We start from the raw sequence: 21,843 nt of genomic DNA, 5'->3' as shown, positions 1-21,843 counted from the left end.
CATCATTCCTGGTACCATTCTGGTAAATCCTCTCTGTACCCTCTCCAAGGCCTTGCCATCCTTCCTAAAGTTTGGTGCCCAGAATTGGACACAATACTACTGTAGCTGAGGTCTAACCAGTGAGTTATAAATGTTTAGCATAACTTCCTTGTTTTTGTACTCTATGCCTCTATTTATAAAGCCAATGATCCAGTTTGATACTGGCTTTTTAACAGCTTTATCAACTTGTCCTACCACCTTCAAAGACTTGTGTATGTGAACCCCCAGGTCTTTCTGTTCTTGTACCTCCTTTAAAATTGTACCATTTAGTTTATATTGTGTCTCCTCATTTTTCCTTCCAAAATCATAGAACCATAGAAAGGTTACAGCACAGAAGGAGGCCATTCGGCCCATTGAGTCCGCACCGGCTCTATGCAAGAGCAATCCAGCTAGTCCCACCCCTATCCCCGTGGCCCTGTAAAATGACCAGTTTGAATCCATGACCACTGATTCTATTACAGCAGTTTAATTTAAAGTAATATTAGGGATTAACTTTTGCAATACAATCTTACATAACCCAAAAGATCAACTCTCAGACTGCTATGCTGAAAATCCCAAGCTTCTCCAGCCTTTCCTTGTAACTCAGACTCTTGACGCTGGGGATCAAGCCTTGTGGCTCTTCTCTGCACAGCCTCCAGCACTTAATTGTCTGTCTGTCTTATTTCTTGGCAATCAGAACTGGATGCAGTATTCAAGATGCGGTCTAACCAGAGCACTCTAAAGTTTGATCATTAGCTCATCTGACTTGTATTCTACTCTTCTGGCTATGTAGTTCATAATCTTATTGGCTCTGTTTTTTGCTGCTCGACAGCAAGCCTCTGCCCTTTAACCCTGCTTCACCTGAAGATTATGCTTGGCCTTGACTCCCTGTATGCAATGCCATGAGAGATTGACTAATATATTAATATTAAAATTGTGCTGTACACACTTTCTGTTAACTTTTTCCATTATAAATTCCTATGTCCACATTTATAATGGAAACTGACTATGCAAATTTGTCACGATGTAATTACATGCTTCCTCTAATGGAGATGCTAAATGGACATAGGAAGTAATAATGGAACAGAAATAAGGACAGAATGCAAGACCTTTTAAATGGGTACTGAATTACATCTGCACACCCTGGTCCATTTAACTGCTGCCATTTAACCCCACTTCACCTGAAGACCATGGCTGATATCAGGATGCACTTTTTCACACAAAGAGTAGTGGAAATCTGGAACTGTCTTCCCTGAAAAAGATGTTGAGGCTAGGGATCAATTGAAAATTTCAAAACTGAGATTGAAAGATTTTTGTTACTCAAGGGTATTAAGGGATATGGAACCAAAGCGGGTAAATGGAGTTAAGATACAGATCAGCCGTGATCTAATTGACTGGCGGAACAAGCTCAAGGGGCTGAATAGCCTACTCCTGTTCCTACGTTCCTATGCACTTGACTCCCTTTGTGCATTGCCATTGGTCGATCGACTAGTATATTATTAAAAATCTGGTGTATATGCACACTTCTGTCCAACTTCCTGTGTTGGCCATGCTTTTAAGTCAATGTTTAACATTGAAATTGTCCATCTAAATATTTAAATTGCCTGTAACAACGTTGTTGTAGCCAGTAGTTTGTGGTGTGGGCCAAGTTTCTGAAGTCTGTCTGTCACCATCTTATGTATAAAAAAAACTTAACTTCATAAGTTGACTGTGAGCATCGTCACAGGCAATTTATTGAAAATCCTTGAATTGGTAACCTGTCACTCCCCCAATACGTTGACCTGAATGGGTAATGCTGTGGTGGTAATTCCTGTTATTCTTTCTTCCTCCAGAGGTGGCGCTGTACCCTCTCTGACAACAAACACAGCTATAAGACAGAGTAAGGCTATGAGAGATTCACTTGTATTTACAAAGTTTGCTATAGACCTCAAGGGATAAAGTGTTATTACAGCACTCATGTTTTCTCCACTTAAATGCAGTATTGGAGTTCTGAAAATTGGGTATGGGATTCTGAAAGGACTCTATGGTTTCAAATCCTAGATGTGACAGTTTGAGTGTGTTAACTCCTTGTCTGATTTGTCTCTCCTCCAGAGCCAAAATGATAGTGGAGAATACATTATTCCACTACTGTTTTACAGTCAGTATATTAATGCCACTGGGCCACCAAAGTGTGTCTAGTATAGTATATGACTTGAATCTTTCTGGCCTCTTATTTATTTCTGTTCTGTTTCTATGTCATCAGGTACAGATTTGGAGCAGTCTTTGCTGAGCTTTGAGAAACTAGATCGAGCTTCACCAGATTTATGGCCAGAACAAAGTAAGACCCTATTGTAATGATTTGAAAACCTGTAGAATACTTCTGATGCTTATAGATATGAAATGGTTAGCTCAGACTGAGCAATTCATTGCAGAAGGTAATGGAGCCAACAATGCACCACACAGGAGCCCCATATGGATTAACTATGGCATCCCACAGGAGCATCACATGAAGTAAACAGTGCATCACCTATGGAGTGAGCAGAATGTTCCATGCTTGAGAGCCACAGCGAGTAAATGGTTCATCCCACAGCAGCACTATGGGGTTGAACAGTCATAGAGAGTTGTAGGGGTGCAATGCAGCAAAAAATGTTTCTTAACTTGCTACAAATTACAGTAGAGACCTATAAAAAGGCTATAAAATGTATGCCGCCACTTTGGATGAAAAGTTGGTATGAACAGAAATATTTGCCTTACGTTTATTTTGTCAGCAATATAGGGAGGTAACTGTAAGATAAACTTAATAGTGTATAAAGTGTACTGTTGTTCAAGTGCAGTTCCATAGAGATGTGGTGAATAGGTTAGTATACTATTCTTGCACCGAGATTTGAGCCCAGACTGATGTGATAAAAGTCTCCTGCCTCAGCTGGTTGTAAGGGTCTCTGTGAAATAAGTTTGGGAGGTCCAAAACCAGTTCCTAGTGTGCAAAGGTGGACCTAATTTGGTGGTTTCATTTAGCGGCGAGGATAGTTGGTGTGAGACTCTGGAAAAATTCACACTAGTACAGAAAAGAGGTGTCCTGATATTGGGGCACAATTTTGGAACAGAGTGAAGAGAGATTTACTGCCTTTATCCTGTGTAATACCTGCCTTAGGAATCCCCAAAATGGAAATGTGTTCTGTTCTTCAGTCCTGACACTTCTCACATTTATATAAAAATAAAATTTCACACAAAGAAATGTATTTTTATCTCATTGTCTCTTTCAGTGCCGGGGGTAGCGGAATTTGCAGCATCTTTTAAAAGTGTAAGTATATTTGTGCAATCTGATGCCCTGATAAATTACTAGATGTAATGTAGTTAGTGATGCTAGTCTCTTATCATAGTGTCGTACCATTTGAAACCAAAACAGTGGAGGGGGGGGGGGAATTCTTCCAATTAATAGTTTTGTACAAAATTGGATTTCCTGTTTGCTAAAGTTATTGACAGGAGGAATTTCACCTCCATAATTGTAGACAGCTTGTACAATGCTTGGCTCCTGTTCAAACAGTAAAATCTCAGTCTTGAGATATTCCAGATACTATGAGACATTCCAGATTCTATAGTTTCTAGTGCTTAGATGTGCATTTTTTATTCAATTGAAATTAAACTTTGCCAAAAACAAGTTTAAAAAAATGAAACTTACTAGTGGGTAAATATAGATAGGATGTATTTTCTTTTTTCATATATGTCAATTTGAATATCCCTTGTAGATAATACCAGAAAGGTGAATAGCTCTGTAACACTGCTTCGATCTCCCTCTTCTTCTATGAAGTTTTAGGTGTTTTCTCCCCTTCATGAATCTCACCATGTCATGCCCAGTAAGAAAGTTTTCATCTGTCTATTCTGAGTTCAATCCCAGAGGTGAAAATGCAGTGTGCCACCCATTCCCCTAAACAGCTTTAATAGAAGATAAATGTAAAAGACTAATTTCTATTTTTTTTGTAGCCTATTACCAGCTCTCCACCCAAATGGATGGCAGAACTCGAGAAAGATGATATTGACATGCTGAAAGGTATTTACTGTGTTTAAACTCTGCATTAATTAGTTGCTGTACAATCTAGGGTGGTTTTGCGACAGAGCCTTGGAGCAGTAATGCATGGTGTTATAGATTGGAGCTACAAAGAAAGAAAGACTTGCATTTATATTGCGCCTTTCACGACCTGAGGGCGTCCCAAAGCGCTTTACAGCCAATGAAGTACTTTTTTTGAAGTATAGTCATTGTTGTGATGTAGGTTTGTCTTTCTACCTATATTTGGATATAGACCTAGAAATTAAAACTTAAAAGGGAGGCATATGATAAAGTTAGAGCTAAGAATACTAAAGATAATCACAAAGAATATAGAAAGTGTAGTAGGGAGGTGAAAAGGAATATATTAAAAAGACTAGCAGATAATATAAAAGGGCTTTTATAAGCGAATAGAAAGGAAAAGGTTAGTTAAATAGAAGGTTGGCCCACTCAGATAATGACGAAGATATTAATTCAATATTTAGTATCTGTTTTTACACAGGGAGAACATAGGTGTACTTGAGAGAGATAGGTAACAACTGATAGATCTAACTGTAGAGAGGAAATTGATCCTTTTTAAAAATTAGCATAAGTCAAAGTGGATAAGTCTTTGAGCCCTGATGACATGCACCCTAGGCTGGAAGGAAGTGAGAGAGGAGATGGCAAAGGCTCTTGCCACAATTTTTCAATTCTCCTTAAATATGCAAATTGTAGTGCGGGGCTTCCCCTCCCCACCCCATTTTAAAAGCCTGCATAAACCTATCTTTTCAACCACTTTTTGTCTTAAGTTTTCCACGACTGTTTAGAGTCTGTTTCTCCATTGTAAAATGCCTTAGGATGTTTTGTACTAGAAGATCATAAAAACCAGATGGAAATGACGGACTTTACTTCCTTTTGAATATTGTAAACAATTTTACAACACCAAGTTATAGTCCAACAATTTTATTTGAAATTCACAAGCTTTCGGAGGCTTCCTCCTTCCTCAGGTGAATGTGGAAGTGAAATCCTCGAACCCTTCGCATTTATAAATCACAGAACAATACCTGGTGATTACAGATAGTCTTTCCTTTTGAATAGTTTTCTTTAAAGAATGTTCTGTTGTTGTGCTATCAGAAATGTGACATACACATCTCAAAAGTTGCATTGGTTTTGAAATGAAATTTAAATACAATTGTGCTTTAGGTCTCATGCTAAGTTCTGTATTTGCACTTTTCTCCCACTTGCCACTTTGGACAAACATGATGCAGGTTTGCCATCATGGTTCTATATAATGTATTCTAGTAAAATGTGTTCTTTATCACAGAGTTGGGAAGTCTTACTACCGCTAACTTAATGGAGAAGGTACGAGGACTGCAGAATCTTGCTTACCAGCTAGGACTGGACGAATGTAAGTGTATGTTTTCTATTGGAAAAGCATTATATGTAGTTATCATATTGCAAGCTTGGAAGAGCTTGATAGTTCAGGGCCATAAAAAATTTAATGGCAGTTTTAAATGCAGATGATAGATCACAGACTGCTTGGAGAGCATAGCTGGTGTTGGTTATAGAATCATAGAGCCAGCATGGACTCAATGGGCCGAATGGCCTCCTGTGCTGTAACCATTCTAAGATTAGGCATGGTGCTTACAATTGGCATTGAGATCCATGCTTGTTCATGATATGATGGGAATGTGAAAAGCAAGATATTATGGTCGCTCTCTGGAGCCGAGCTGGTATAGTGGGCGCAGCTCTAGTTGACGTATAATGTGGACCTTGTGGTGATATTTAAAATACCATCATATTAACAACAGAAAGCTAATACATTCAAGAACTGAAACTATTGGCCAAGAAGGTCCCGACCTGAGCAGTGGTTTCATATGAGGAAAGGAGCCAGTTCTCTCACGTGTATTGGAATCCTGGCCCTGTGGTGCCTCCTAGGAATTGTAGTACCATTGGGGTGCATTGGAGCATGGCATAAGTCAAACATGGAGTTGGAGTTTGGGGAGGGGGGTGGGGAGAGAAGTTGTTTGAGACAAGCTTATAAGTGAGTTGGTGAATTTTTTACATATGTGTTATGTGATTAAATTTTATTTTAGTAACTTTCAAAAGGGAATTAGATAAATACGTGAAAGGAAAAAATTTACAGGGCTATGGGGAAAGAGCAGGGGAATGGGACTAATTGGATAGCTCTTTCAAAGAGCCAGCACAGGCACGATGGGCTGAATGGCTTCCTCCTGTATTGTACCTACTATGATTCTATGATTGGAGATATATGGTGGGGTGCGTGAAGAGCAGTCCTAACGGGTATGTCTGCCTGGGAATATTGTTTTTGTGGAATATTATGGTGGGGGGGGGGAAGGTATGCGTAATATGATTGGTTAGAAAATAATCAATTAGAAATCAGAAAAACACAGACTTAACAATAAGGAGGAAGAAAAATGGCCAGCGACTTGGTCGTGATGAAGACATTTTATTAAATAGATATTATAGTCTCAATAAGATTAAACAGTGCTAATGATGGTTAAAGGTATGCTGACATGATTCTGATTGAAGATTGCATAAAGCTTTCGTATTGTCATCATTGCAGAGTAATATGTATCATGATTCACATGAGGGTATAATAATATGGAGAATAATGGATCCCTGGGAATGATTACAAGGCAGTAATTTAATTGAGCAGTTTAGTTGATTTCCTAAGTTGTCAGAGCAATGCTTGTAGGGTTTACAACTGTCATATGATCCCAAAATTAGATTAGTGTGTTGAAATTGTTCTGGGGCAGCTTTAATAATTTGAATGGTGACTGAAGATGCACTCCATGTCAATGTGTGATGGTGTTCACACTGAAAGTATAGTGATCAGATCATAATTATTGCAAGTTTATTGAGAAACAATTAGTAGTTGATTAATAGGAAGTTCTATGGTCATATGCTTATCATATAGAGTTTAATGGATATGCATAAGTGATTTACTCAGCAATAATCTCCTTGAAATGGCATCTTAAACTACAAAAGCAAACCGCAAGCACCCCATCTAAACCCCAAAATTAGACTGTGGTCTTTAAATCACTCCCACATACCTGTTATTTCTATAATTATCTACCTATAATCATAATTATATATTAATAATAAAGCAAATCAGCAGGAGAAGAGGAGTTAGGAAGGATGACACTGGACATGGTTGAACAGACAGGTTGTATAGGGAATTAAGGGTCTGTTGTACTATTTTGGTTCAATTTTTTTTAAACTTGCTCAGAAAAATGCTTATATTTTGTGAAGTCAGTGTATAGCTTTATCACAACATATTTGCAGGAGGATAGCAGAATCATAGAAAAGATACAGCACAGAAGGGGGCCATTCGGCCCATCGTGTCCATGCTGGCTCGAAGAACAACCAGGTGCCCATTCTATCCCACCTTCCAGCACCCAGTCCGTTGCCCTGCAACTTACAGCACTTTAGGTGCAGGTCCAGGTACTTTTTAAAAGAGTTGAGGGTCCCTGCCTCTACCACCAATTCGGGCAGCGAATTCCATACACCCACCACCCTCTGGGTAAAAAAGTTTTTCCTCATGTCCCCTCTAATCCTTGCGCCAATCAGCTTAAATCTATGTCCTCTAGTTCTTGAACTCTCAGCTAGGGGAAACAGGTACTTCCTGTCTACTCAATCTCTTCCTGTCTACTCTATCTTGGCCCCTCATAATTTTGTACACCTCAATCAAGTCTTCCCTCAGCCTCCTCTGCTCCAAGAAAAACAACCCCAGCCTATCCAATCTCTCCTCGTAGCTGCAATTTTCAAGCCCTGGCAACATTCTTGTAAATCTTCTCTGCACTCTCTCCAGAGCAATTATGTCCTTCCTATAATGTGGTGACCAGAACTGCGCACAATACTCCAGCTGTAACCTTACCAGCGTTTTATACAATTCCATCTTTACATCCCTGCTTTTGTATTCTATACCTCGGCTAATAACGGAGAGCATTCCGTATGCCTTCTTCACAACCTTATCCACCTGTACTGCCACCTTCAGGGACCTGTGCACATGCACTCCAAGGTCTCTCACTACCTCCACCCCTCTCAATATATTCCCGTTTACTGCATGTTCCCTTTTACTGTTTGCCCTCCCTAAGTACATTACCTCAAGCTTCTCTGGGTTGAACTCCATTTGCCACTTTTCCGCCCACTCCACCAACCCATTGATATCTTCTTGGAGTCTACAGCTATCCTCTTCACTATCAACTACACGGCCAATTTTTGTGCCGTCTGCAAATTTGCCAATCATGCCCCCTACATTCAAGTCCAAATCATTAATATCTACCACAAACAGCAAGGGATCCAACATTGAGCCCTTTGGCACACCACTGGAAATGGATTTCCATTCGCAAAGACATCCATCGACTTTTACCCTTTGTTTCCTGATACTGAGTCAATTTTGGATCCAATTCGCCACATTTCCCTGTATCCCATCGGCTTTTACCTTTCTGACCAGTCTGCCATGTGGGACCTTATTAAATGCCTTACTAAAATAGAGAACTTGCATTTATATAGCGCCTTTCAAGATCTCAGGATGTCCCAAAGAACTTTACAGCTAATTAAATACTCTTGAAGTTTTTTTTTATTCATTCATGGGATGTGGGCATCACTGGCAAGGCCAGCATTTATTGCCCATCCCTAATTGCCCTTGAGAAGGTGGTGGTGAGCCGCCTTCTTGAACTACTGCAGTCCGTGTGGTGAAGGTTCTCCCACAGTGCTGTTAGGAAGGGAGTTCCAGGATTTTAACCCAGCGACGATGAAGGAACGGCGATATATTTTCAAGTCAGGATTGTGTGTGACTTGGAGGAGAACATGCAGGTGATGATGTTCCCATACGGCTGCTGCCCTTGTCCTTCCACGTGGTAGAGGTCGTGGGTTTGGAAGGTGTTGTCGAAGAAAGTGAAGTCACTTTTGTAATGTAGGGAAACACGACCGCTAGTTTGTGCACAGCAAGGTCCCACAAACAGCCGTGAGATAAAAGACCAGATGATCTGTTTTAGTGATGTTGGTTGAAGGCTAGGTACTGTCCAGGACACTGGGGAGAACTTCCCTGCTCTTCTTCGAATAGTGCCATGGGAACTTTTATGTCCACCTGAGGGAGCAACCAGGGCCTCGATTTAAGACGGCACCTCTGACAGTGCAGTGTTCCCTCAGTACGGCACTGGAGTGTCAGCCTAGATTATGTGTTCATGTCTTTGGTGTGGGGCTTGAACCCACGACTTTCTATCTGAGGCGAGAGTGCTACCATTGAGTCATGGTTAACACTGGTGACACCTTGGGATTGTAGGAGCAGTGGTGGATATGCTGGTTCTGTTATTTAAAGGTCCATTATATTCAAATATCCCCCTTTCGGGGGAGGTGGGTAGGATTTCGGGTTGAGCTGGTTCCAAGGTGACATGCCTGATACCGGAAGTTTGGAACCAAGTCAACCCTCTGTGGCAGACTTGGTACATTGATACCTGAGCCAGGTAGATCCACAGTACTCCAGGGCACCATTGATAACTGAGCAGCCATCCTGTCCAACTACTGGAACCAGGAGGTGTAGACCTGTTACTGGGGGCTGCAATTCTTCCCACTGTGCTCCAGATAACCTTGCAGGCCAAAACCCTAATGATTAATGTGGCCCTAACCGAACAACCAACTGTAAGCATTCCAGTGACCTAGTTTTAGTCGGTTACCTTCCAATGGTACCCCAGTGCACACTTGGGGACCCTTCAGCCTTAGCTCTGCCGGCCTGTGCTAAAGCCATCTGGTCTTGGATAAGTGGAAAGTGTCCCGATAGGGAGAGATTGTGCATTCCATATTGGGTAAACAAGAATCACAAATTGGAGACTCTTAAGCATGGTGATGGATTTTTGTGTGCACCAGACACCCAGTTGAGTAAAAATTTTTTAAACTGTAAACTCAAGAGGAAATGATTGCTGCCGTGCAATTTGTCGTCACAAGGTGGCACCACTGCCTCGAATTTGCAGCTCTGCACTGTTTTCTGAACTTTCTATTACGGGCTTGTAGCAAGCCAACCGCAAAACTAAAAACAAAAGACTTGTTCCTTTAAAATGCAGTTCCTTTGATTGCACTTTGTTGTGGTGTAAATTTGAGCCTAACTTTGTGGCAAGTGCAGCTAAATATTTATTTTGATGGAGAATACAGCATTTGGAAAAGCACTTTGAATCCTTGAACTCTTCATGTCATCCAGTGAAAATGTTAAGGAAAATAAGTTGGACCAAGCAGACTAATTTGTGGCATGGATTGTAGCTGTAATCTACATGCATTGTAATTTACAGAGCAACTTTAATGATGAGGTATTTAGTATTAAGTTTATGGGGGCACCTTAATCTCAGCTGTGCTATTGGTATAGGTTATTAAAGTTGTTTTTTACTGATTTCCACTGATTTTTTTTTGTTTCGAAGATGGATGAAAACTGATTCCTTTTCCATTCCCACCTGCAAATCCCAATTCTCCTAGGTCTTTGCATGTCCCAAGATATGCGGCATTGTATTAGTGACATCATCATGTATGTGCCCTTTAAAAGTATTGAATTTACTTAGTAGCCCAGAAGATGTTTTCCATAAATAAAATTGCGCTCCCCCTTCGACTTCTCAGCTCATCTTTGTTTCTCACGGGAATTCCTGTGAATGTGGGTTACATAAATAAGATTATGGCTTTCCAGACTCTTTTTTTTCTGTATGTTAAGATAGGAGCCTCTTTTTTCCCAAATAATCATAGTACCATTGTAGGTACAGCACAGAAGGGGCCATTCGGCCCAATGTGCCTGTGTCAGCTCTTTGAAAGAGCTATCCAATTAGTCCCACTCCCCTGCTCTTTCCCCATGGCCCTGTAATTTTTTTCCCTTCAAGTATTTATCCAATTCCCTTTTGAAAGTTACTATTGAATCTGCTTCCACCACCCTTTCAGGCAGTGCATTCCAGATCATTAAAACTCGCTGCATAAAAAAATGTAATGAGATGCTTTAGTTCAATACCACATATACATTGAGGAGGACTCTTACAGTCTTTCCATGGAGCTTCTGAGGAATGTGGTTATTTGACTGAGCATCCATTGTTGGGGAATCGAACACTGCCCACTTTTTCCAGCTAGTATCTGCATCAAGTACTTAAAGTCAGGGATTGAATGGGGAAGATACTGCTCTGCTGCATAAATATCTATTTGAGTTTCTCTAACAAGCCATCTTTGTAACCTTTTTGAGTAAGTTCGAAAAATAAGGCCGTGTTGCGAATCGGTGCGGATTAGAAAATGGATCGACGCTGTACAATTTCATTAAAAGATCCAAGTGAACTTCCTTTACAAAAAGTGCCCATGAATAAAGATAAAGAAGCCAGAAAGATCAGGACCTTTAGACTGTTCCTTCTTTAGGCTGTTTAAAAAATGGTTATTTATTCATAGTCCAACAATGGAGCTATTTTCACTGGTTAGTGAGTTGGTAACTAGAAGGCGTAAATTTAAGGACATCGTCAAAAGAATGAAAGGAGAAGTTAGGAAAGCTTTTTTTTATGCAACAGGTTGAGAGTACATGGAACAGTGGCGGAAGCAGAATCCATAATAGCTTTTAAAAGGGAATTGGATAAATATCTGAAAAAAGAAAAAATTTAAATGGGTTTCACAGTTCTGACGAAAGGTCTTCGACCAGAAACGTTAACTCTATTTCTTTCTCCACAGATGCTGCCTGACTTGCTGAGCTTCTCCAGCTTTTTCTGTTTTTATTTCAGATTTCCAGCATCCACAGTATTTTGCTTTAAATTGAAATGGGTACTAGTTCTGTTTTTTGTTCTGTATACATGAATTAACAAATGGTCTAAATGTTTTCCCTTTAGTTTTAGTTCAGTAATATTTAGCATTTAAGATTCCCTGAATGTAGGTGACCAAGTGAGTTCAGTACTTGCCAGGATCATTGTCAGTGGTCACATTTCTACTGTAGTACATTTAGCCACCGCAGTTTCTGGTATTTTAATTTTTTGATGCAATATCGAGGCTGTCCAATAGAATCATACTGCACAGAAGAAGGCCATTCAGCCCATCGTGCCTGTGCTGGCTCTTTGAAAGAGCTATCCAATTAGTCCCACTCCCCTGCTCTTTCCTCATAGCCCTGCAAATTTTTTCCCTTCATTTATCCAATTCCCAGGAATTTATCCAATTTCTTTTTGAAAGTTACTATTGAATCTGCTTCCACCACCCTTTTCAGGCAGTGCATTCCGGATGACCCCAACTCGCTGTGTAAATGTTTTTTCCTCATGTTGCCTCTGGCTCTTTTGTCAATTACCTTAAATCTGTGTCCTCTGGTTACTGACCCTTCTGCCACTGGAAACAGTTTCTCCTTATTTACTTTGTCAAAACCATTCATGATTTTGAACATCTCTATCAAATCTCTTCTTAATCTTCTCTGCTCTAAGGAGAACAACCCCAGCTTCTCCAGTCTCTCCACATGACTGAAGTCCCATTCCAGATCATCATAACTCACTGTGTAAAAAAAAATCCTCAGCTCTCCTCTGGTTCTTTTGCCACTTACCTTAAATCTGTGACCTCTGGTTACCGACCCTCCTGCCAGTGGAAACAGTTTCTCCCTATGTACTTTATCAAAACCCCTCGTAATTATGACCATGTGTTGATTTAACTAAGGTACTTTTGCATATATAATTAGTCAATCTCCCATGATGTTGCACTCAGAGAGGCATGACTAAGTATAGTCTTCAGGTGGAGTTGGGTTAGAGGGCGGGGGAATCTTTGGACCAGAGCACGTAGATATAATTCAGTCCCCATTTTAAAGTCTTGCATTCCGTCCTTATATTGGTATTTCCATTATAAATTCTTATGTCCACATTTATAATGGGAACTGCCTTTGTAAATTTGCCTTGCTGCAAGGACATAAGAATGTATAATGAGGTGCATGCAGATGTAAGACTTTTTAATGTATAGATAAATACAAAAATATTCTTATGGGACTGACTCTTAATTCTATTTTATAATCAGCATTTGAAATTGAGAAAAAAGTCACTTTTGCTTATGTTTCATGAGTGAACAGCAAAAAGAGTGTATGTTGAAAGCTGCTGCAAGGGATATTTAAGAAATTAGTATGGAACAAGAAACGGCTATTCAACCTCTTCAAGCTTGCTCTATCCAGTGTACAAGTTGCACTGGTATTGACTGAGTTGATCAGTGGTCACTATTGATCTAGTTGATTAGTAGTTAGCAATAGAGTGGGAGCTGAATAAACACAAGCAAAAATTTCAAGGGATGACTCTGAAATTTTGTTAACTCCTGAAGACGATCAAGTAAGACTCAATTTAATCCTCAGTGTATGAAATATTTTTGGGGAAAGGAACTATAGGTTCATGGAACAGTTACCTGCTAAAGTTTAAACAAAGCGGCCAGAATTACATAGATGTTACAACATGGAAACTGATGATTCAGCCCAATCAGTCCGTGTTGGTGTAGTGTCCTAATCCCATGTGCCTGCCCTGTTTCGATATCCCTTTATTCCCCTTTTCCTTCAACCACCGATCTAACCTATTCTTAAATGTTGACATCATCTCTACTTCATTCACTAATTGCATTCCACAAACTTTTTTTTTTACACAACTCTGTGTAAAAAAAAAAGTTTCTCCTGCTCTCTGTCCTAACTCTCTAGCATTTAATTTTATATCTATGTCCCCTTGTTCAGGAGCCCTTAATCATTGGAAACAGTCTGTTTCTATCTACTCTGTCTCACCCCTTCATAATTTTAAACACCTTTATCAAATCACCCCTCAATTTCCTCTGTTATAATAAAAACAGCCCCAATGTTTCAAGTCTCACTGTAGAAGTATTCAAAAGGCAGATCTTGATTTGTTCTCTAATTATCTTTGAACCCTTCAATCCACAACATAAATCTTTTGGAGGTGAAATTCCTCCTGTCACTAATTTTAGTAAAACAGCAGATGGGCGTACAAAATCCTGTTTTGTATTCACGCTGACGTTTTTGGTACAGTTATCGACAGGAGGAGTTTTAGCCCAAGGACCTTCCCTTAGTTACCATTTCCTTTTCGCGTTCAGAATAGGATGGGAAGGCTGAAAAGCGATTTAGGATTTATCATTGCAGATAACCAATATGTCCATAAAAGTTTTAGTTGTTACTGTTCCTACAGTTAGGGCTTAGTGGTGTGGCAAATTGGTGCTCCACTGAGCTAGCCCCATTGTGTCATTTTGAGGAGGTGCCTTGCAGAGACCTGGGCGGGGGTAAAATCTGCAGGGTACTTGCCCTGAGCTGCTCCTGTAGCAGCTGGTAATAGAACAGCATTGGCAGAGGCCTGTGAGTAGGTTGCTCCTAGATGGAAAATGGCACATCGTGTGCCTAGAGTAGGACAGAAAACTACACTTCTTGGGGTGGTACCCGATGCATTTTCTCCTTGTATTAATTAATCTGTCAGTTCACTGCATTCCATCTGAGTCGGTGAGTTATTCTGGCTTTTATTAGTCTCAGTTACAGAGTTGCACGGGCAGATGGGCATGAGCATTGCGTGAGTGAATTCTTACAGGTCTCACTTTAAAAAAAATATAGACGGTAGTTACTTGTGCTATCAGCTCGAATTTGCACTTGACTGCATATCAAGCCAGCGTCAAGTGCACAGAGGGCCCGTCTAAGTGACGCTGATTAAAACGCGAGGGTCCCCTGTGCCCGTGCAGCTGCCGTGCCGCTGGTGGCTCCTGCCACTCGAAACTCAAATAATTACATGAATCCCCAGTGGGATTGATGGGTTTCAGTAAGCACGTGGCACATCTGTTACGCTCTGCCTAATGAATTGTTCTGCAGCAAGAGGCTGCAGCTTGTCATCACGACTCCTTGTCCCTCAGGGGCCCTCTGCTTGTTTTCTAACTAATGTTATTTATAGTAATTGAATTCAGATTACCCTCCTGGGTCTCACGAATACATTGATAGTTAAACACTTGTTGGTTTTGGCTAGATCCTGTTTAAAAAAAAATTCTGAGGAGGTTTTAATAGACCAAGGTGACAATTGGCTTGAGCTGTTGAGGCACAATTTTTGGGTCATTCGGATCTTGAGCATTAAAACATTCTTAAAAGCAAATCATTTACCATTTTGTTTAGGTTAGACTTGTTAACTATATAGATATATATATATATATATATATATAGTTTTCAGGCAAATGTTAGCTTGCTCCAGCTGCCATCTTGAGATGTGTCTATGATGCGGATGCTGCAATATGGGAGGAATCATAAAGTTATTTCAAGAAAATACATCTAACAACGATATCGCAGAATAACCCTTCAATCTTTCCTCCCCGTGCCAAAAATAGGAAGATTAGGATGCATTTTAAATCTATTACTTTTTATGAATGATTGAGGAGTATTTTATGCACATTCTGTACCATTATAGTCATCTGCGATGTTTTTTAAAAAAAACATTTAAGTACAGTCACCAATGCAGATCCTTCACTTCATTGAAGCAGAGCCAACTCAATCATGTTGTTTAGTTTAACATGAAAACTAAACTAGTATCTGGAGACATATGGAGGAGGCAGAGCATTACAAAAATACAGATAAGTGGATTGCTTGCAAAAAAAAAATACAATTGTAGTTTAAATTCAGTATTGCCTCAGGCACAACTATGAACCATAAAAAGAGCATTTTGAGTATCACAATAGAGTCAGTGAAAGGGGTCAGTAAGAGCCTGGTGGATGTTCTCAAATCCACCTGGTTTTGAGCGTGGCCTGCAAAGAACTCATTGCTGCGGTGCTGCTGTCCATCTCCATGTGTCTCCCCTTCTCTAACTGACACTGAGAGCGACCCCTAATGTTTCACCTAAAGTACACAGATTAAATTTGCTGATGGGCTGAATCAAATCTGAACCAAAATTCAACAAATTATTTTTGTAATTGAATGTTCTTTCACAAAAAGAAATATCTTCTGACAGTGCATGCCCTTGTGAGGGAGATTACAGCTCAGGAGAAAGTGGGGAGGAGGAGGCTGACATGCCCGTGACAAGAATTAAACCCTACAAAATGCCAGAGATGCACAAAAGAGTTCATTAGCTTCACTGTTTCCTGTGTATGGGATGACACAAAAACTGGTGTATTACAAAGAGGATAACACGCAGGCTGGAGTGTGTTACATGGAGGATAACACACAGGCTGGACTGTGTTACATAGAAAATAACACATAGGCTGGACTGTGTTACATAGAAAATAACACACAGGCTGGACGGTGTGTGTTACACAGAGGAAAAAACACAGGCTGGAAATTGCTGGAATGGCACATCTCGTGCTGAGTGATGTTATTTGGACTTTTTACCTCACCCTTCAGATCGCGCCAAAAATTGCTGGAAATGAGAATTGCTAACAGCGCAGCGATGTAAATATCGCATTTGGGACCTCATGAACGTGGTGCCCAATGGTCAATCATCTTAACCAATGAAAGAAAAGGATAGAGAGAAAAACAGAGTGAACTGGCAAAATAATGGATTTATTTAATAGGAACATGGGAATTGCTAGTTGAAAAAAGACCAAGGTCCATCTAGTTTGCCTTCTACCATCCTGACAGTTGCATGATACAATGATAATGGAGTTGTTGACTATTCATGGCAATCAATCCCTATCAATTAGTCTACAACAAACCCAGAAATGACATGAGGAAACCCCCAGTGGTGGAGAGCTTTGGGAACCATAGGTCCAAAGTCACCCTTTTCCTTCCAAGCATGCTACACTTACCACATCATTTCTCAAATTACTCATACTGTATCTCAAAATTATTTTCTGAAATAAATCTACCTAATTTGCATTTCTGAGTGTCGAAACAGTTTTGCATCCTGAAAAGTATTGCCTTCCAACACTTAACGTGTATGGCAAGACAGGCACAAAAATACTGCCAAGACAGATAAAAGGTTTAAAAAACCTATAGGAACAATTCAGTACTTGCTAGAGTGAGACTCCACAGTTTCATTGTTCTCTTTCTGGGCGTCCAAGGTTAAGAGTCATGTCAGGACCGTAAATCAAGTCGTTATCAGGGTCCTTATGGTTGCGGCAAGATTAATTCGCATTAACGGCGAAAATCCAGAAATTTCATGACACGCAATTTATTTTAACGGGGAGGCTCATGGTGAGTTTGCAGTTTTATTCGGTTTTGTCTCAGCTAATGGCGGAGCAGCGCAAATCGTCCAGCAATTTATGGAGAATCGAATCTCCTGGCATATCTCTTCTTCACCACAAATTGCTGGATGTTTTACGAACTAATAATGGCGAGTGCTGTTAATTTGCCATTATCTTTCCAGCAATTTTTGGGCCACTCTGTGAACTGCCTCCAAGATAAATGCCACACTTTACAGCGTGAGTTTGTTTGACACTGCTTTAGAAGCTTGTTTAGCATGTCGTTTCAGTCTTGCTCCTGTTGTCTAAGTTTGACCTCCAGCTAAAGGCAGTGGTCAATGAGCAGATTTTATGACTTTAAATCATCCAGAATGCAAATTAAATGACAAAGAGGATCAGCTATTTGTGGGGGATTTTATCTACTCTGCTTAACTTTCGTCCACAAGCATTTAACAGTTTGTCGTGTATATAAAAAAAAAATTCCTTTTTATTTTTCCGCAGAGAATCAGATTAGAAAAAGGAGAAGCTGATGGCTAAGAGGATTAACCAAGGAATGAATGTGGTTTGATCTGAAATGGGTTCATTAGTCCCTGATTTCTTTTCGTGAATTTGTGTTTCTGGCTTCCTAATGAAGCTCTTTAGAAATAAATCACCCGTTCGAATGTCCGCCAGCCTGCTAGGCATTATGAGATTGGGGGAATGCAGTGCTGTTATATTAGTGAAGTCCTCTGTTTGGTCAGTTCATCTAATTTTTAGCTGATTTGGACTGTAATTTACTATAATAACTTCCTTTGTACCTACGATTGTAGGAGGGACCTAAATAATGGGTTCTTGCAAACACACGTACACTCAAATGAATACTTGTGAATCTTCCAGCCTTTTCTTTGCTCATTCCATGTCAGAGATGCTATTTATTGTAAATCTAGACATTTTCTCAATCTTAAAAATTATATATAAATAAAATTGGTTAGCCTAGATGCACTTTGCATCAGAGAAATTAACCACAACTGTATTGAAGGATGAATATAAGCTGAAATATCTGAATTGTGCATTTATTTGCATCTGATTGAGGTCCCTGGATTGTTTGCTTTCTTATGACATGAGGTGCAAGTGCTGCAGTTTGACATGGGTGCAGCAGAGGAAGATTGCCATGGAAAATAGAAATGATAATAAGGATAAACCCAGCAACTACAGGCCAGTCAGTTTAACCTTGGTAGTGGGGAAACTTTTAGAAACGATAATCCGGGACAAAATTAACAGTCAATTGGACAAGTGTGGATTAATTAAGGAAAGCCAGCACGGATTTGTTAAAGGCAAATCGTGTTTAACCAACTTGATTGAGTTTTTTGATGAGGTAACAGAGAGGGTCGATGAGGGCAATGCGGTTGATGTGGTGTATATGGACTTCCAAAAGGCGCTTGATAAAGTGCCGCATTATAGGCTTGTCATCAAAGTTGAAGCCCGTGAAATAAAGGGGGCAGAGGCAGCACGGATACGAAATTGGCTAATAGGAAACAGACAGTAGTGGTGAACGGTTGTTTTTCGGACTGGAGGGAGGTATATAGTGTTCCCCAGGGTCGGCACTAGGGCCATTGCTTTTTTTGATATATATTAATGACTTGGACTTGGGTGTACAGAGCACAATTTGAAAATTTGCAAATGACACAAAACTTGGCAGGGTAGTGAACAGTAAGGAGGAAGGATTTGAAAGCCTTGGAGAGGGTGCAGAAGAGATTTACTAGAATGATTCCAGGGATGAGGGACTTCAAATACGTGGATAGGCTGGAGGAGCTGGGGTTGTTCTCCTTCGAGCAGAGAAGGCTGAGGGGAGATTTAATAGAGGTATTCAAAATCATGAAAGGTCTAGACAGAATAGATAGAGAGAAACTGTTCCCATTGGCGGAGGGGTCAAGAACCAGAGGACATAGATTTAAGGTGATTGGCAAAAGAACCAAAGGCAACATGAGGAAAAACTTCTTTACACAGTGAGTGATTGTGATCTGGAATGCACTGCCTGAGGGGGTGGTGGAGGCAGATTCAGTCGTGGCTTTCAAAAGAGAATTGGTAAGTACTTGAAGGGAAAAAATTTGCAAGACTACGGGGATAGGGTGGGGGAGTGGGACTAGCTGGATTGCTCTTGCAGAGAGCCCGTACGGACTCGACGGACCGAGTGGCCTCCTTCTGTGCTGTAACCATTCTGTGATTCTATGATATGGTTCTAACTTTTTTTTAAACTTTTAAAATATTTTTTGATTCATCTTATTGTGTTTAGGCCTGTCTGTGCTGTGAAATGGAATACTTTTCCATTTAGCGTCAGCACTCCCAGGCCATGTATGCTAGAGGCAGATGCAAAGTAAAGCTCTCTCTTCTCTGCCCTAACCGTATGCTTTAACCTCAACCTCAAAATAACATCCCCTACATGCAACTGTTACTGTTTCAATTTCTCATACCAGTTATCCTAATGGCTTCTCTGCCAATTTAATGGCAATTTGCGCTGAATTGTGGGTATCTTTGTGGTGTGAGCTGACTCCACTGAGTAGTGTCAGCCACGGCCCAGCGGGCAGCACTCTTGCCTCTGAGTCAGAAGGTTGTGGGTTCAAGTCCCAGTCCAGAGACTTGAGTGGAAAAATCTAGGCTGACACTCCAGTGCAGTACTGAGGGAGATGTTAAACCGAGGCCCCATTTGCCCTCTCAGGTGGATGCAAAAGACCCCATGGCATTATTTCAAAGAAGAGCAGGGGAGTTCTCTCCAGTGTCCTGGCCAATTTTTATCCCTCATTCAACATCATTAAAACAGATTATCTGGTCATTATCACATTGCTGTTTGTGGGAGCTTGCTGTGTGCAAATTGGCTGCTGTGTTTCCTACATTACAACAGTGACTACACCTCAAAAGTTTTTCATTTCCTGCAAAGCGCTTTGGGGCGTCGTGAGGTCTTTAAAGGCGCTATATAAGTGCAAGTTCTTTCTATGATGCAGGACCCTTGTAGCCGTGAGAAAGAGAGGTTTATCCCCTTAGTCTAGGTAGATTTGAGCCCATATCCCAGAGGTGAAAAGATAGTGTGTGAACCCACTGTGGGACCGATTGGCCTTCCCTGTAACACTTCTAACTATTGAAAAATGGCTCTTTATCTTGTTTTCCCAAGTAAGTAGCTGAATCACACAGACCAGAAAGGCTCCAGCTGTGTTTTCCCAGCTGGGATGGTAGTAGGGTCACCACAATTGGGCTTAGTTCTTTTGGTGAAGGGGGATGAAATGGAGCAGGATTCCTGTCCTCAGTTGCTATTCGGTGATCCCTGCTGGAAATTTTTGCGTGTATGTTGGGCCCGGACAGGATCGGGCTCAGTGATTATACCTTCCGTGATCAAGTAGCTTGCCAGCATTCATCTAGCAGGAATGACACACATGAGTAATGGCCACTTGGGTGAGATATCAATTATGGCACTTAGAGAATGTACCCCAGCAAGGATTCAATGTCCTCAGGGCAGAAGGGGAGAGAACTGGTGACATTTTCTGGGTTGGGGGGGGGGGGGGCGGGGTGGTGGTGAGGATGCAGAGCAGCAGGAGAAATACTTTAATCTTAAAGAAATACTATATATAAAAAAGCTCAGCCACAGAGGACATATTCCTATTTCTGCAAGTGGAAATGCAGCATCATAGGTGGAGGGGTGACCCATCAGATCCCGGTGCATCCTTGCTAGCCAGGAGACCAGCACAACGACTCTTTGAGTTGGTCTTTCCACTCGGACAAACAGAAGTATCTTGTCTCAGTATTTAACATTTTCCTTTCTTAATGTGTCATGGGGTGATTTAGATTGTAGGTACTAGGTCATTCCTGAAGGTTCAGTTGATAAATTTGCTGCCATTGTGTTGAAACTTAGCTGATTTCAGAAGGGGTGCCAAAACTTATCTCTGCTGGAAAGTGCATGTGTGTGGGCTCAGCTGTGAAGGCCCCCATGGTGACAGGTGCAATATCTGAAGGGTGGCCTGTGTTAGAGGAACTGCACCCTTGCAACTGCCAACACCTTCGGTTGAGGAGGGGAGAAAAGTTGCTTTTCACTCCCATGATAAACTTTCTCCTTTAAAGGTTGTTATGTTTCCTAAACGCTGTGAACTTTTCAGAAAAAAATGAAGTGAAGATAAAGTTATAGATTTTAGGTGATGAACCCCATTTCAAATGCTCCTAACATTAGCAATGCAAGGGAAGAGTCATATAAAATGCAGAGCTAGCAAAGAATCTGAGCACAATCTGGAGACAAATATGGAAATGTTCCATGTGTCAAAGATACTGCAGACTAGTCCAATTAGGATCGGCTGTACTTTTTGAGTTTATTTAAAGGACAGGCAGCGCTCCATCTTACATTAATCATGAATGTGGATAAGCCAAGGTCGCTTACCCATTAGTGAGTTTTAGTTTGTGGCCAGATGGGCAAAGCTCCTGCTTTCTGAAATTGCGTTTGGCTGACTTTATTTTGTTCCAGATAATGAAGAGATGCCGTTATGCTTTTCTCGTACAGCTCTACATGATTTGTCCTGTTTCTGAGTACATGCCTCTTTATTTGAAACATATAAAGAAATTTCCGAGGCTCATTGATGAAAAGAATAGGTTAAAATATGGAGTTTTCCTTGTATCTCTAACTCTGAGTGAGGTAAATAAGGTGCTCCAGTGTACTGTGCCACAGAGAAATAAGATGGTAGGTTGTTTCCATG

The 21,843-nt window shown here is 40.7% G+C and overlaps 1 protein-coding gene across 2 annotated transcripts in view; it reads left to right on the top strand.

The window, feature by feature from the left end:
- Positions 1-21,843, top strand: part of lin52 (lin-52 DREAM MuvB core complex component) — a 47,328-nt gene that overhangs the window by 1,280 nt on the left and 24,205 nt on the right. For both annotated transcript variants that reach the window (XM_067991059.1, XM_067991058.1), the window contains exons 2-5: positions 2,261-2,335; positions 3,261-3,298; positions 3,979-4,045; positions 5,343-5,426. In XM_067991059.1, the coding sequence (XP_067847160.1) occupies positions 2,261-2,335; positions 3,261-3,298; positions 3,979-4,045; positions 5,343-5,426 (264 nt within the window). The remainder of the gene's footprint in view (positions 1-2,260; positions 2,336-3,260; positions 3,299-3,978; positions 4,046-5,342; positions 5,427-21,843) is intronic.

This window comes from Heptranchias perlo, chromosome 10 (genome assembly GCF_035084215.1).
Source record: "Heptranchias perlo isolate sHepPer1 chromosome 10, sHepPer1.hap1, whole genome shotgun sequence".
In the NCBI taxonomy this organism is placed as follows: Eukaryota; Metazoa; Chordata; class Chondrichthyes; order Hexanchiformes; family Hexanchidae; genus Heptranchias; species Heptranchias perlo.
Note: the sequence above shows the minus strand (reverse complement) of the source record. Positions and strands in the feature narration are given on the sequence as shown.